The following is a 17,519-nucleotide window of genomic DNA, read 5'->3' as shown; positions in this document are numbered from 1 at the left end:
TACAGGCGCCTCGTCTACCAACCAGGGTCCTCACACAGCGTCCAAGACCCCGCCCCCTTTTTTTTAGCCCGGTCTTTTCCCACACAGCAGACTTTCTTGGACAATTGTGTCTGCTGCAGGCGCCCAGCCAACTGGTAGCAGAGCTGATATTTGAACCCAGGAGTCCAGAATATCCTGCTGTGTCATTCTCTCCACTTTTTAAGAATTTTGATGATTCCTCCTGACGTTCTTTCATGACTTCTTGCTGCATATTTTCATGATATGTCTTAACAGATGATGGAGACCTCTGATAGCCCCTCTGGTGACACTACGTTTGCTCCACATATCCCCCTGGTTCATGGGAAGTCTCCAGGTTTTCAGCATTACAACCCAGTACTGAGACCCAGGAGACCCTGTTCTTTGAGCCTGAGCTACCTGACCCCACAACTGCATGAACAATGTAATCACCCCTTCATCTCAGAATCAGAGGTAAATAAAAACGAAGACAGGGCACATAAGACAAAGGTGGACAATTTGAGTAGGTACTGTAAAGAAACCTTCCTGGAATTGTCTCACAATTTAAACTGTACCCATGATAAAACCTTGTGGGATGCCAAAGAACCTTGGTCTCTTTATGATGATGAAGGCAGCCTCCAGAAGTATTTTGAAGGTACCAATTATATGGCTTTGAGGAACACCAAGAGGTGCCAAGAGTGTAGCAGACTTCTTAAGATATTAAAATATGGACCTTTCGGGGACTTCCGAAAAACGTGAAGAAATCACAACCCTATCAGATTCAGGGTTGCAATTCTGCAGGGCAAGCAAGAGCACTCTGATATTAATGGACTGTGATGAGCGAGACTGGGGCGAGAAGGAAAGTCGTGAGAAACCTGAGAGCCAGAACTACGCCTACCAGATCGATTCCATCAGCGACTCTTCCTGCAACAGTTCAGACGGGGTGCTGGTCAACTTCAGTGCCATTTACAACAAAACGAACAACGCAGTCCCTGCTACACCCGAAGATTTGGACAGTCCTGCCAGGCAGTCCCAGGAATCAGGGTCGACATCTCAGAGTTACCTCCCACAATCCTGCTCGCCTCCTTACAGATTTGATTCAAACTGCAACATCTACCAAACGGACGATGATGGGTCGTCAATGTCTGATCTTGACGTCTGTTTGCAAAGCCGAATCAGGCGATTGAGTCCCCAAAATAATTATTACAAGCTGGTGACTTGTGACCTGTCACCTCAATCCACTATGAGTCCCGAATGGTCACCAGTTACCAGTTCTTCAGAACCTCACAGCCAAGAAAGCTGGACACACGAGGAATACATCCTCTTTAAAGAACCAAAGGAGGAACAGGAACAGGTGGATAAAATAGAAACAAGCAACCTTCAGGTATGTAGCCCAAAAATGGCATCAGTAATGCAGAACATCTCACAGACCATCCAGAACCCAAAACAACCCCCCGTTAGGAGGACAGAACAACCTGGACTCACCCTGAATTCACCCATAAACCAGAAGTGGAAGTCATTGGAAGTGGAACACCAAGAGAAAGTACAGAGACCCACCTTTTTACCCATCCAAACCTTCGTCCTTCAACCACCATCAAGAAACCAGTCTAGTACAGCTCTGGTGTCTCTGCTAGACCAGTACATGAGCCACAGGCAAGGGAAAAGCAAAGAGTTGTCCAGCCATGTCGAACCTTCACCTTCTGGCAGCTTCTCTTCCATCAATCTCCAAGTAGCATCTAGTTCGGACTCCTGCTCCACCTGCACTCCGACCCCAATTCAGCCTCCATCATGGCCGCACTGGTCCAGACTCAACCCACAGCTCTATCAAACCCACCCAGAAAGAGACCAAAGTCTAGAAGATCTAGATGAAGACCTGCATGAGAAGAATTTGAGTCTTTTCTCCACCCTAGAACAAGCTCCTCCAGCTCCTAAACAAGCCTGGACCTTTCCTGAAGAATGTTTACAGGAGCTTTCTCGTGAGCTAACGTGCTCCATTCAGACTCCTCCAGAAAGAAGAATCCAGAAGAACTTTAGTCTCCATCACTGTATGTCGTGTTCAGTTGTTAAATCAGCCAGCTCCTTGACCCTTAATGCGTCCATATCTCAGCCTGGTACTGAACGAAGACACCAGTGGTCCTTCGATGCTCCTCAACAAGCTACGACCAACAAGGAACCCAAAACCATTGCTGAACACCACAGTTTTCATGGTAAGCTGCAATTCCATCCATGTGTCTAGTAAAAATGCTTTTCCAGGTAGGAAGCTCTCTAACCGTCATGTTGGATTAGTAATGCCAAGGTTGGAGAGTGTGGAGACAAGAAGCCAGTTGTGGGTTGTGTAAGCCAGTTAAGCCAGCTGGAGGGCAGTAGAAGCCAGTTGGAGGATTTTTGAAGCCAGTTAGAGTTTTGTGTGCACCAGTTGAGGGCTGTGTAAGTCAGTTGCAGGGTTTTTAAGTCAGTTGGAGGAATTTATAAGCCAGTTGAGGGCTGTGTAAGCCAGTTAGAGTTTTGTGTGCACCAGTTGAGGGCTGTGTAAGTCAGTTGGAGGGTTTTTAAGCCAGTTGGAAGATTGTATAAGCCAGTTGAGGGCTGTGTAAGCCAGTTGGAGTTTTGTCAGTCTCGAGTCAGTCTGTACCGAACTGTGATGACGTGTTCAGAACTTCTTTCCTTGTTGTTTTTAGTAAAGAAGGAATTATTAGTGCTGATTAGAGTTGATCCTCAGTCAGTCTCATAAGTTTTGTTACCTGACCTGGTCTGCTATGGATTGGCGTCCTGTGTGTGTTGTGTTAACGCATTTCACCCAGTGTTTCTGGGCAAACCTGACCCACCCCGACCCTGACCAGGATAAAGTGGTGGTAGAAAATTAAATTAAACTGAAAGATCCTGTTCTCCGGTCAGTCTGTGAGGAGTTTGTTTGTATTCCAAGTGTCCAAGCGTGGGTGTCCTTCAGGTCCTCCAGTTTTCTCCCACCTCCCAAAAATATGCAGGGTGGACTGGCTTCTCATGGGTGTTAATGACAGGTGGAAGGAGGAAATTTTTTAATGGTTTTGCCCTGCAAACAGACTGACCCCCTGTCCAATGTATTTTTGCTTTGTGCTCAGTAAGATCGAATGAATAAATCAGATAATTAAGCTCAGTAAGATGGATTTTTTTCTCTTTTTATGCCCAAATTGTAATTTTTTTAATTATTTTTTTCCTAAAGATCTGCTGAAAGCTGTGAGCTCAGCTGTTGATTTGATCACGGATCATTTTAACTCCGGCAAAGACCCACAAGAGAAGGTAAAATCATCACAATCATTTATTTTTGTTATTTTATAAAAAAAATTTATTTTACCCCTTTTTCTCCTACTTTAGCGCATCCAGTTTCTGCCCGTCAATCATCCTCTCACTAATGCTGGTCCCTGCTCCTGATTGGGGAGGTCACGCCCCCTCCGACACATGCACAGAAATCGAACATCTCATCACCTACACTTGATGAGTGCAGTGCAGTACAGCGCTGTGCACGGAGGGCCACACCCTCTACCGCACTCCTTTCCCATCTCCGTGCAGCCAACCAGCCAGCAGAGGTCGTAATCGCACTAGTCTGAGAGAGAGTCCACATCCGGCTTAGTCCCGCCCCTATCTGAACAACAGGCCAATCGTTGTTCATGAGCCGAGATTCGATACGATGTATTCCAGATCTCAGCTCTGGTGAACAGCGTGTGTTTTACTGCTGCGCCACCTGAGTTGCTCCAAAATCATTTTATTAATGCAGGTCGGGCGTTAATAATGGCTTTGAATAATTATAGATTATGAATAAACATCAACAACACCAACAATAATCATGAATTAAAGGAGATCAAAGTAAAAACTACATCAATATTTCTGTGTGGTTTATTATTTATGAGACATCATGTAAAAGAACTGAGGTTTAAATTGATAATAATAATAATAATTTTGTGTGTTTAAAGCACATAAAATGCCATGAAAGGTGATCTTTTTTTTTAAAAATTTCTATGTCCCACCAAAACTAAACATGTCACATAAGATCCAATTAGCACCACTGTAGCACCAGCGCAGGCGCTAATCAAGTCTAGCGGTTGTTAAAGGTGATGATGAGGGTTCTGTAAGACTTTAGCGACTGTGTGATTATTACCTGGTTACAGATCAGACTGGGGAGCAGCTCGCTGTGTCCCAGAGTTAGTGAGCTGGTCCTGGATCAGCTCTGTCCTGCTCTCCGAACTCTTCTTCAGGACGGGCTGAGATCCTTCAAGCCGGATTTGATTGTTGGACGACGACGTATAAAACTGTGGAGTGTGGTGGAGGCTTCGACTCAGCCAGGTCAGAACACCGGTCAGTGTTAATAAAGCTGTGTGAATATGTGTGTGTGTTTTCTACATGCTTTTTAAACCTGCTTTCACCCTCTTCTTCAATGGTCAGGACCCCCACAGCAGCACCACAGAGCAGGTATTATTTAGGTGGTGGAGGTGTGTTAGTGTGTGTTGTGCTGGTATGAGTGGATCAGACACAGCAGCGCTGATGGAGTTTTTAAACACCTCACTGTCACTGCTGGACTGAGAATAGTCCACCAACCAAACATATCCAGCCAACAGCGCCCCGTGGGCAGCGTTCTGTGACCACTGATGAAGGTCTAGAAGATGAGCGACTCAAACAGCAGCAATAGATGAGCGATCATCTCTGACTTTACATCTACAAGGTGGACCAACTAGGTAGGAGTGTCTAATAGAGTGGACAGTGAGTGGACACGGTATTTCAAAACTCCAGCAGCGCTGCTGTGTCTGATCCACTCATACCAGCACAACACACACTAACACACCACCACCATGTCAGTGTCACTGCAGTGCTGAGAATGATCCACCACCTAAATAATACCTGCTCTGTGGTGGTCCTGTGGGGGTCCTGACCATTGAAGAACAGCATGAGAGGGGGCTAACAAAGCATGCAGAGGAACAGATGGACTACAGTCAGTAATTGTAGAACTACAAAGTGCTTCTATATGGTAAGTGGAGCTGATAAAATGGACAGTGAGTGTAGAAACAAGGAGGTGGTTTTAATGGTATGGCTGATCGGTGTATGTATACCATTACTAACTGGAGGTTTTATATTTTCAGGTACTTCCAGCCGTGTTCTGTACAGTCTGGTCTCAGTTGTTTGGAAATGCTCAGAGTTAAGCAGCCACAGTATGAGACTAAACGCTTTCATCCTCGGCCTACTGAAGTAAGTCCTGATATCAAATTAACATGAATAACCTTCAGATTAAATAAATATATTCTTATATTATCATAATTCTATTGTTTTGTAGCTTATCTGCTTTGGAGTTTTGGTTTCATCACTTGCACACGTGTGCAGGTAAGAGCTGGATCTCCATTACGATGCTTTAAAATAATATATATATATTTATTTATTATTTATTAATTAGAATTTTAACGTCATGTTTTACACACTTTGGTTACATTCATGACAGAAACGGTAGTTACTCATTATACAAGATTCATCAGTTCACGTTTAATATCTCCAATTCACCTCACTTGCACATCATTGTACTGTGGGAGGAAACCAGAGCACCCAGAGGAAACCCATGCAGACACAGGGAGAACATGCAAACTCCACACCTGCCGCCCTAACATAAATTACACCGATCAGTCATAACATTAAAACCACCTCCTTGTTTCTACACTCACTGTCATTTTATCAGCTCCACTTACCATATAGAAGCACTTTGTAGTTCTACAATTACTGACTGTAGTCCATCTGTTTCTCTACATGCTTTTTAGCCTGCTTTTATGCTGTTCTTCCATGGTCAGGACCCCCACAGGACCACCACAGAGCAGCTATTATTTAGGTGGTTGATCATTCTCAGCACTGCAGTGACACTGACATGGTGGTGGTGTGTTAGTGTGTGTTGTGCTGGTATGAGTGAATCAGACACAGCAGCGCTGCTGGAGTTTTTAAACACCTCACTGTCACTGCTGGACTGAGAATAGTCCACCAAATTAAAATACATCCAGCCAACAGCGCCCTGTGGGCAGCGTCCGGTGACCACTGATGAAGGTCTAGAAGATGACCGACTCAAACAGCAGCAATAGATGAGCGATCGTCTCTGACTTTACATCTACAAGGTGGACCAACTAGGTAGGAGTGTCTAATAGAGTGGACAGTGAGTGGACACGGTCTGATCCAATTATACCAGCACAACACACACTAACACACCACCACCATGTCAGTGTCACTGCAGTGCTGAGAATTGAAGGGGGGTCCTGACCATTGAAGAACAGCATGAAAGGGGCTAAAAAAGCATGCAGAGGAACAGATGGACTACAGTCAGTAATTGTAGAACTACAAAGTGCTTCTATATGGTAAGTGGAGCTGATAAAATGGACAGTGAGTGTAAAAACAAGGAGGTGGTTTTAATGTTATGGCTGATCAGTATTTTGTGTGTGTGTATATAGACTATATACTGTATATACACACACACACAAAAATAGCTTGTTTTGCCTCTTTTTCCCAATATTGTTGCTGTCACATTATACAATCATCTTTTATCTTCTTTTATCCCATTTTATTTATAAAATATCCTAATAACCACATAATTTCTCTCTTTTTCTCGCTGTAGACGTGATCGGAGAGTTCTACCATCCATGGGCTTTCCTCTCTCTGTCTCGTGACTCCTGTAACCCTCTGTTTCGAGATCTTCTCATCCTGTTACAGCCGCTGTCCCAGTTACCCTTCGACCTCCACCTGCTTTCTGAGTCCAGACTACAGAGCAGACAGGAACTAAATCATCCATCCATCCAACATCTGAGACCTCGTTCTCTTTCAGGCTGCTACTTTCTACCAACGCCAAGACTCGGAGGCCCCGAAACACCCAAACTGGAGAAGGAATCTCCAAATAAAAGCCAGAAGAACATCAGCCAGAACCTCCGAAGCTGTGTGGTTGGGTTATCTAGCTGCAGAGATGATGAGCGGAGGTCTGATTCTGTAGAACTTTCAGAGAAAAAACGTGCTGGATGGTGGCTCAACCAGAACCCAATCAATGAAGATGTGGTAGTGTGTTCAGGAGTGAAATATAATCAGATCCTGGCTCAAAACGAGGAAGACGAGCCACCAAAAGACCTGCGCTGGACTCGATTATTCGGTTCTGGGATCAAGACGCCAACGATGGTGAAAAGTGCAGGAGAAAGTACCGTCCAGACCCAGAGAACCAGGTCAGTAGCAAAAGCAGGAGGAAATAGGTATGAGTATCACTGTCCACATTATTTTTAGTGCTTGTGTAGACATGACCACAGTGGTAAAATGGGCACAAATTCCCATACAAAGGTATACATCAATGTCTTATAAGAAGCCTTCTCAGAGGTGTGACTGTTATGGCTGAAAAGATCACATAAATCTTTTAATATTTCAATGTTTTAATACAGTTTGTTTTTGTAATATGATGTCCGACAAGCCTATTATCAGGTGTCCAAATACTTTTGGCTACATAGTGTACTATTAAGTAGAGTCTTCAACACTGATAACATTTTTGGATAAATGATGCTCGAACCTGCAGCAAAGTCTAGAGGGCTCAGATAAGCTACGATCCACAATTATTAATGAGCCGTTATGTGTGTTTTCCTCAGGCCTCCTTCTCAGTGGCTCAAACTCGGAGCATCAAAGCTGGATCAACTGGTGCAGACAGTCTGGAGGAGAGAAATCAGCACAACCGTATAGAGATGAGAACCAGAACCCAACCACAGCCAAACCACAACCTAAAGACAACCCAACCACCACTCATCTATAACTCAGCCACAACCCAACCACCACTCATCTATAACTCAGCCACAACCCAACCACCACTCATCTATAACTCAGCCACAACCCAACCACCACTCATCTATAACTCAGCCACAACCCAACCACCACTCATCTATAACTCAGCCACAACCCAACCACCACTCATCTATAACTCAGCCACAACCTAATCACAACCTAAACACACCAAACCACAACTCAACCAAAACCTAAACATAACCCAACCACAATTCAACCACAACCCAGCTACAACCAAACTACAACGTAACCACAACCCAACCAAAACCCCACTACAACTCATGAAAACACCTAACCTCAACCTACAACCCAACCAAACCAAAACTCAGCCTACAACCCAACCACACCTAACCTCAACCTACAACCCAACCAAACCAAAACTCAACCTACAACCCAACCAAACCAAAACTCAGCCTACAACCCAACCACACCTAACCTCAACCTACAACCCAACCACACCTAACCTCAAGCTACAACCCAACCAAACCAAAACTCAACCTACAACCCAACCACACCTAACCTCAACCTACAACCCAACCAAACCAAAACTCAACCTACAACCCAACCACACCTAACCTCAACCTACAACCCAACCACACCTAACCTTAACCTACAACCCAACCACACCTAACCTTAACCTACAACCCAACCAAACCAAAACTCAGCCTACAACCCAACCACACCTAACCTCAACCTACAACCCAACCACAACCCAACCACACCTAACCTCAACCTACAACCCAACCAAACAAAAACTCAACCTACAACCCAACCACACCTAACCTCAACCTATAACCCAACCACAACCCAACCACACCTAACCTCAACCTACAACCCAACCACACCTAACCTCAACCAAAACCCAACCACACCTAACCTCAACCTACAACCCAACCACACCTAACCTCAACCTACAACCCAACCACACCTAACCTCAACCTACAACCCAACCACACCTAACCTCAACCTACAACCCAACCACACCTAACCTTAACCTACAACCCAACCACACCTAACCTTAACCTACAACCCAACCAAACAAAAACTCAACCTACAACCCAACCACACCTAACCTCAACCTACAACCCAACCACAACCCAACCACACCTAACCTCAACCTACAACCCAACCACAACCCAACCACACCTAACCTCAACCTACAACCCAACCACAACCCAACCACACCTAACCTCAACCTACAACCCAACCACAACCCAACCACACCTAACCTCAACCTACAACCCAAGTCCTACATGGATATGAAGAAAAGCTCAGTCACCCAAGAGCACCAGAAGCACAAAGAACCTGAAATATTCAGATGTATCATAAATCTGTTCAGTTTAGTGATGTAGCTTGAACAGTGCACTTCCTGTTGAACTTCCTGAATACTATAAGAACAAAAGTATTGGGACAAAACTCCAGTGTCCTGCACAGAGCCCTGACCTCAGGTTTGGTCATAAACTGGAACATCAATCAAGACTTTCTTGACCAACATCAGCGCCCAGCCGTACAAATGCTGAATTGACTTAACTGGCACAAACTGGCACAAGCTCAAGGTCGGGTGTTTGAATACTTTTGCCTGTATAGTGTATTAAGCCTAGTCATGTTTAGACGAGATTAGAACTAAAACTGATCTAAAAAACCTCTCTAAGTGTAAAAAAAAAGCACAATGATGTTTTCATTAGTATGTGGACATGTCTGTCTGTTATGTGTTCAGCTATATTAGCTTCATGGTGATTATTTAAGAAATGTTTAGATTTGAGGTCAAACTGATTTTAAAAGTTTGTATGTAATTAAAATGCCAAATGAGATTTTACCCTAAAACCATGTACTGGTTTCTGCTGCTGAATACTGATGTATTACTGGTTTAAACCGGTGTGTGTGTGTGTGTGTGTGTGTGTGTGTGTGTGTGTGTGTGTGTGTGTGTGTGTGTGTGTGTGTTAATGCTCACCTGCTAAGAAACATCAGTTTTATAAACCAGTAAACAGCTATGCTGCCATACTGGGCTTTCCAGTTTGTTCCTTTTAGCCGTGTAGCCATTTTAAATCTAAATGTACTTACAAGAAGTGTTTATTGTTAGCTAGCAAAAATTTGTTGTGTGAAAATGTAAACAATAACAGTGTTTAAAAATCCCAACAACACTGCTGCACCTGATACACTCATCCCAGAACACATATTAGCAGTGGTGAGAATGGTTCAAACATGATCTGGTTGATTCTATGGGGGTTCCAGGAATCAACTTTATGGCACTAATAATAATAATAATAATTAATAATAATAATAATAACTACAATAATAATAATAATAATAATAATAATAATAACTATAAAAATAATAATATTATTAATAACAATAACAATAATAATTTTTTTTATAATAATTTATAATTATTAATTAATAATAATTATTAATTAATAATAATAATTAATTAATAATAATAATAATGTTAGTAATAATAATAATACTATTAATACTACTATCACTGTTATAATCATAATAATAATAATAATAATAATGTTAGTAATAATAATATTACTATTAATACTACTACTACTGTTTTTATTATAAATAATAATAATAAATAATAATTATTAATTATTAATTATTATTAATAATAAATAATAAATTAAAAAAATAATATATAATAATAATTAAAAATAATAATAATAATGATGATAATAATAATACTTATTATTATATATTATTATAGTAAAAATAATATTTTTATTATTATTATTATTATTATTATATTTATTATTATTAATATTGACCCAGGGGACCCTTGCTGAATTCTTGAGGTGTGACTGTAATGCAGTGTTGTAACATTTCCACGTGAAAAGCTAAAAAACCTTCATTCAGTTCAAACCAAACACCACACAACTGCACTGATTTTCTTTAATTGCTGATATATTTTGGTCTCAGACCAGCTGCTGTCCGTGACTCATCTCTGGCATTTCAGCTCCTGGTCAGTGCCACTCAGTGCCAGGGTGTTGCTGGTGAGCTGCCCAAACGTCTGCCCGTATCTGAACCTGTATCCTGTTGGTATGACAGTAACACAACTGAAATGAGCCACACAGTTGATAGAAACACATTAATGACGATGAGTAAGATCTACACTCTCATTAAAATACCCCTGCCATACCCTCCCACTTCCCTGTCATCTAATGACGCCAGCGCAGGGGTCCAGCGCCACCTGAAAACACTGGGTAATGGCAGGATTAGGAGTCGCCAATCCACATCCTGCATGTCTGATATATGGGAGGTAAGCTAAGTACCTGGGAAACATCAACAAGGACTGAACTCAGGTTTCCAGGACCTACGCTGCTGTGCAGCACTCACTCTACCAGCTGTACCATCATGCATGTTATCATTACTGCAAAAACAGGTTCTAAATACCAAACTACCTGGGACGTGGCCGGTGTATTTGGGAAGCAGGCCCTGATGTGAAGGGTAAATGGTTGGCACCGGGGGCAGACTGTCATCGCTCTCTTCTCTCACGCTGAGGGCAGTGCCCCCCTGCTTCATCTCCTTCCCAAAATGGATCAGGGCCTTGTTGGTGGTGATGGGATAACTGGTACCGAACAGGACTCTGGATTTAGGGACGTAGCCACTAAAACCTGCAAGCATACAGAGGTTCACCATTAGGCCGAAAGTATGTGGACTGACCTGACCATAATCTTGTTCCAAAATCGTGGGCATTATTAACCCCGTTCCTATCTTTTGTGGCCACAACAGTCTGAGATATGTATATATACAGTGTATCACAAAAGTGAGTACACCCCTCACATTTCTGCAGATATTTAAGTATATCTTTTCATGGGACAACACTGACAAAATGACACTTTGACACAATGAAAAGTAGTCTGTGTGCAGCTTATATAACAGTGTAAATTTATTCTTCCCTCAAAATAACTCAATATACAGCCATTAATGTCTAAACCACCGGCAACAAAAGTGAGTACACCCCTTAGTGAAAGTTCCTGAAGTGTCAATATTTTGTGTGGCCACCATTATTTCCCAGAACTGCCTTAACTCTCCTGGGCATGGAGTTTACCCGAGCTTCACAGGTTGCCACTGGAATGCTTTTCCACTCCTCCATGACGACATCACGGAGCTGGCGGATATTCGAGACTTTGCGCTCCTCCACCTTCCGCTTGAGGATGCCCCAAAGATGTTCTATTGGGTTTAGGTCTGGAGACATGCTTGGCCAGTCCATCACCTTTACCCTCAGCCTCTTCAATAAAGCAGTGGTCGTCTTAGAGGTGTGTTTGGGGTCATTATCATGCTGGAACACTGCCCTGCGACCCAGTTTCCGGAGGAAGGGGATCATGCTCTGCTTCAGTATTTCACAGTACATATTGGAGTTCATGCGTCCCTCAATGAAATGTAACTCCCCAACACCTGCTGCACTCATGCAGCCCCAGACCATGGCATTCCCACCACCATGCTTGACTGTAGGCATGACACACTTATCTTTGTACTCCTCACCTGATTGCCGCCACACATGCTTGAGAACATCTGAACCAAACAAATTAATCTTGGTCTTATCAGACCATAGGACATGGTTCCAGTAATCCATGTCCTTTGTTGACATGTCTTCAGCAAACTGTTTGCAGGCTTTCTTGTGTAGAGACTTCAGAAGAGGCTTCCTTCTGGGGTGACAGCCATGCAGACCAATTTGATGTAGTGTGCGGCGTATGGTCTGAGCACTGACAGGCTGACCCCCCACCTTTTCAATCTCTGCAGCAATGCTGACAGCACTCCTGCGCCTATCTTTCAAAGACAGCAGTTGGATATGACGCTGAGCACGTGCACTCAGCTTCTTTGGACGACCAACGCGAGGTCTGTTCTGAGTGGACCCTGCTCTTTTAAAACGCTGGATGATCTTGGCCACTGTGCTGCAGCTCAGTTTCAGGGTGTTGGCAATCTTCTTGTAGCCTTGGCCATCTTCATGTAGCGCAACAATTCGTCTTTTAAGATCCTCAGAGAGTTCTTTGCCATGAGGTGCCATGTTGGAACTTTCAGTGACCAGTATGAGAGAGTGTGAGAGCTGTACTACTAAATTGAACACACCTGCTCCCTATGCACACCTGAGACCTAGTAACACTAACAAATCACATGACATTTTGGAGGGAAAATGACAAGCAGTGCTCAGTTTGGACATTTAGGGGTGTAGTCTCTTAGTGGTGTACTGACTTTTGTTGCCGGTGGTTTAGACATTAATGGCTGTATATTGAGTTATTTTGAGGGAAGAATAAATTTACACTGTTATATAAGCTGCACACAGACTACTTTTCATTGTGTCAAAGTGTCATTTTGTCAGTGTTGTCCCATGAAAAGACATACTTAAATATCTGCAGAAATGTGAGGGGTGTACTCACTTTTGTGATACACTGTATATATATATATGGAATGAAACCAATATACGTATATGGAATGAAACTCGATATATATGGAATTAAACCAATATACGTATATGGAATGAAACCGATATAGATGGAATGAAACCGATATATATGGAATGAAACCGATATATATGGAATGCTGACCACTTACACAGAACCCATCAAACCATGTCTTAATAGACCCAACAGACCCAGATTTGTGCTCATTGTCAGAATATTTTGAGCATGTAATTGATGTTAAACATCTGATGGTTAAGACACTGTGGTTCGCCACTGTTGGACCCTTGAGCAAACCGCTTGACCAGTGACCTGCAAAGAGCCCTGACCTCAGCCCCACTCAACAGCACTGGAATGAACTGGAACATCAACTGAGGCTTTATTGTCTTCAGCATCAGTGCCCAGCTATACAATTCTCATTTGACTGAATGGGCACAAATTCCCACAGACATATTTCAATCTCTTGTGAGAAGCCTTTTTAGAAAGCTGGCAGTTGTTCTAGCAGAGCAGAATAATGAAACAGGGTCACTAATGACTGGTGTAGTTTAAATCCCAGACTGTGAGACTGGTGTTTCCTACCTGAGATAAAGTACTTGTGAGGGTTGCTGTCGTCCATCAGATACGGAGAACCAAGAGGCTTCCAGGAGTTCACAGATTTAAAAGGAGCAGCTTCTTTTAAAACGGGTGTAAGAGGGGCGCTCAGGCTCAGGGACTAAAGATGGAAATAAATAAGATTAGCTGAACCTAAAGAGGCGGCACAGCAACATTAAAGTCTGGCGTGTTTTCTTCTTGTTTTCCCATGTTGGTATCCTTCAGGTACTCTGGTTTCCTCTCAACTCACAACTATGCAAGTGTGGAAGTGTGTGTGTGAGTGAGTGAGCGAGTGAGTGAGGAAGGAAGTGAGGGAGGGAATATGTGAGTGAGTGAGGGAGTGAGTAAGTAAGTGAGTGTGTGAGTGAGCGGGTGAATGTGTAAGTGTGTAAGTGAGTGAATGAGTGAGTGAATGAGTGAGTGAATGTGTAAGTGAATGGGTGAACGTGTGAGTGTGTGAAAGAGTGAGTGAGTGAATGTGTGAGTGTGTGAGAGAGTGAGCGAGTAAGGAAGTGAGGGAGTGAGTGAGCGAGCAAACGTGTATGTGAGTGAGTGAATGTGTGAGTGAGTGAGTGAATCAGTAAGTGAATCGGTGAGTTAGTGAATCAGTGAGTCAGTGAATCAGAGTCGACCGGCATGCTGTCCTGTGATGTACTGGTACTCTGTTTAAAGTATATTTCTGCTTAACACCTTGGACCCGCCAGGACCCTGACCAGGGCCATCTGACCCCCTCCGCTGCAGCAAAGAGATTTGAATGAATCAGAGTGAACAAACAATAGACTCGATTCGATACCTGATACCCACTGCATTCATTATTAATCACAAGCACCGAACCTGGGAGGTCAGGGCAATGTGCGTGTGTGTGCGTGTGTGTGTGTGTGTGTGTGTGTGTGTGTGCGCGCGTGCGTGTGTGTGTGTTACCTTGATGTCCGGGAGTGAGTGGTGTACAGCAGCTAGCGAATCAACTGAAGTGAGTCGAATCCTTTTCTGATTCGAATCAAACTCGCTCAGAGCATCTCGACACGTCTCTGCGTACGTCTTCGAGAAATAGTTCTGACGTCTGGGAACAAACCCTTCACCACATACACACACACACACAGGTTATTTACTATACATACACTATATGGCCAAAAGTATGTGGACACCATTCTAATGAACTAATTCAGATGTTTCATTCATTCATTGTCTGTTTTATCACCAGACGACCAGAATCTTTTCAGTGTGGAGTTTGCATGTTCTCCCTGTGCCCATGTGGGTTTCCTCCGGGTGCTCCAGTTTCCTCCCAGTTGTGACAGTATGCTGTCTAAGCAATTTGGGGTTAAGGGTCTTGCTCAAGGGCCCAACAGTGACAGTGTTGTCTTGATTACTAGGCCAGTACCTTAACCACACGGCTACAACTGTGTGTGTGTGTGTGTGTGTGTGTGTGTGTGTTTGCCCAGTCATAAACTGGTGACCTGTCCAGTGTGTTTCCTGCCTTTCACCTAATTAACTGGATCCACCGCGACCCTGACCAGGATAATGCAGTGGAAAAACAGACAATGAATGAATGAATAAAAGTCTGTAATTGTCAGGACAGATTATAAGCATGTGACACAGTCTGTAATGACCGTTATGACCACTCAACCACATGACATGATCACATTATCGTTATGAGCTGGGTTAGAAGCTCTGACCTGTGTATCCGGGTATCATTGGTTGGCTGCTGTGTCCCGATCCTGTCCTCCAGATCTCGTCTCTCGTCCCAGTGTCCGTCTTCGTGGGGGTTAAACGTCCTGAGTTCAGTACCAGTCTCTGAGATCTTGAGATGTCCGGTGAGGTGAGGAGTCTGGACGTTAGCTGACCGTATGTTTTCCCCAGGTGATATTTAAACTGAGGGCAGTACCCTGCATACCTGTACGAAAACACCCCAACGTGTCATTAGTCATTATAATAGCAATGATTGCCGGGTTAGGGGCCTTACTCAAGGGCCCATTAATGATTAAGTCTGAATTTAAATTCTCAGCCTACTCAATTACTAGTCCAACACACCTAGGACTGAATTCATTTAGTGATCTGCCTGTCACTTTATATTCATTTACACTGATCAGCCATAACATTAAAACCACCTCCTTGTTTCTACACTCACTGTCCATTTTATCAGCTCCACTTACCATATAGAAGCACTTTGTATTTCTACAATTACTGACTGTAGTCCATCTGTTTCTCTGCATGCTTTGCTAGCCCTCTTTCATGCTGTTCTTCAATGGTCAGGACCACCACAGAGCAGGTATTAATTAGGTGGTGGATTATTCTAAGCACTGCGGTGACACTGACATGGTGGTGGTGTGTTAGTGTGTGTTGTGCTGGAGTTTTTAAATACCGTGTCCACTCACTGTCCACTCTATTAGACACTCCTACCTAGTCGGTCCACCTTGTAGATGTAAAGTCAGAGACGATCACTCATCTCCTGCTGCTGTTTGAGTCGGTCATCTTCTAGACCTTCATCAGTGGTCACAGGACGCTGCCCACAGGGAGCTGTTGGCTGGATATAATTTTGGTTGGTGGACTATTCTCAGTCCAGCAGTGACAGTGAGGTGTTTAAAAACTCCAGCAACACTGCTGTGTCTGATCCACTCATACCAGCACAACACACACTAACACACCACCACCATGTCAGTGTCACTGCAGTGCTGAGAATCATCCACCACCTAAATAATACCTGCTCTGTGGTGGTCCTGTGGGGGTCCTGACCATTGAAGAACAGCATGAAAGGGGGCTAACAAAGCATGCAGAGAAACAGATGGACTACAGTCAGTAATTGTAGAAACACAAAGTAGTAGTACAATTACCAAAATACTTTTGGTCATACAGTGTGTATATCAGAGCAGGAAACAGGGTCACTCATGACTGGTACAGTTTAAATCCCAGTTCCTCACAATTGTGCTGTCCAAAAAGCTGTCCACCCTAAAACTGTACTCATGGACACCTTGGGCACCACCGTCCACATTTTTTGTTCTAAAATGTCACGTCCACTAAGTTTCAGTATTTTAATTGTTCTACTGTACAATAAAATCTGATTACTTTTAAAGTGAAGCATGCTGAATGAAGTGTGAGAGAAAGCGTTTACTGACCCCGGGATGTAGTGCGGGTCGGGTGTCACCAGCACCTTGCTGAATTTCGGCGGGAACGTCTCCATCATCGCAGGGGAACGAAGCGGGAGCAAAAGCACCAGATCCAGAGCTTTAAACCTCCTGCAGAGCTCATGAGTGTGTGTGTGTGTGTGTTTATGTTTAAGTGTGTGTTTACACGAACCGGTTGCTATGGACAAAGCGTCAAGGAGAAGATCAAACAGCCTTTGTTCTGCCTATTGAGACGTCACATAGTGCTGAAGCAGCAAAACGGTGCACTGAGGAGAATTTAGTGCTCACAGGGTTGGGTCCACTGTTGGGCCCCTGAGCAAGGCCCTTATTGTAAGTTGCTTTAAATAAAAATGTCTGCTAAATATTGCAAAAGTAAACACCCCCTTCTTCTACATTACTTCTACAGGATTAAAAAAGCATTTAATAATGTGTATTTAATTTATTTACAGTTTTAAGGGGTGGCAGAGTGGCTCAGTGGTCGCTTCACAGCAAGAAGGTCCTGGGTTCGATCCCCAGACGGGGCGGTTCGGGTCCTTTCTGTGTGGAGTTTGCATGTTCTCCCCGTGTCTGCGTGGGTTTCCTCCGGGAGCTCCAGTTTTCTCCCACAGTC

The 17,519-nt window shown here is 43.6% G+C and overlaps 2 protein-coding genes across 2 annotated transcripts; one reads left to right on the top strand and one right to left on the bottom strand.

Moving 5' to 3' along the window:
• Nucleotides 1–660: 660 nt before the first annotated feature.
• Nucleotides 661–7,846, top strand: LOC134332867 (AP-4 complex accessory subunit RUSC2). The gene is given in 8 exon segments (XM_063014697.1): nt 661–716; nt 718–2,201; nt 3,194–3,270; nt 4,137–4,311; nt 5,103–5,208; nt 5,294–5,340; nt 6,605–7,196; nt 7,608–7,846. Coding segments are annotated over 8 exon segments (2,628 nt in total). The 3' UTR covers nt 7,699–7,846.
• A 2,832-nt stretch (nt 7,847–10,678) lies between these two features.
• On the bottom strand, nt 10,679–17,025 carry cimip2b (ciliary microtubule inner protein 2B). The gene is made up of 6 exons (XM_063014173.1): nt 16,901–17,025; nt 15,464–15,681; nt 14,712–14,863; nt 13,779–13,911; nt 11,202–11,414; nt 10,679–10,833 (listed from the first exon to the last, which is right to left on the bottom strand). The coding sequence occupies exons 1-6, from the start codon at nt 16,966–16,968 to the stop codon at nt 10,739–10,741; spliced, it is 879 nt and encodes a 292-aa protein (XP_062870243.1). The 5' UTR covers nt 16,969–17,025; the 3' UTR covers nt 10,679–10,738.
• Between the last annotated feature and the right edge of the window lie 494 nt (nt 17,026–17,519).

Source organism: Trichomycterus rosablanca, chromosome 18 (genome assembly GCF_030014385.1).
Source record: "Trichomycterus rosablanca isolate fTriRos1 chromosome 18, fTriRos1.hap1, whole genome shotgun sequence".
Taxonomy (NCBI): domain Eukaryota; kingdom Metazoa; phylum Chordata; class Actinopteri; order Siluriformes; family Trichomycteridae; genus Trichomycterus; species Trichomycterus rosablanca.
The sequence above is the reverse complement of the archived record's forward strand: the minus strand, read 5'-3'. Positions and strand labels throughout refer to the sequence as shown.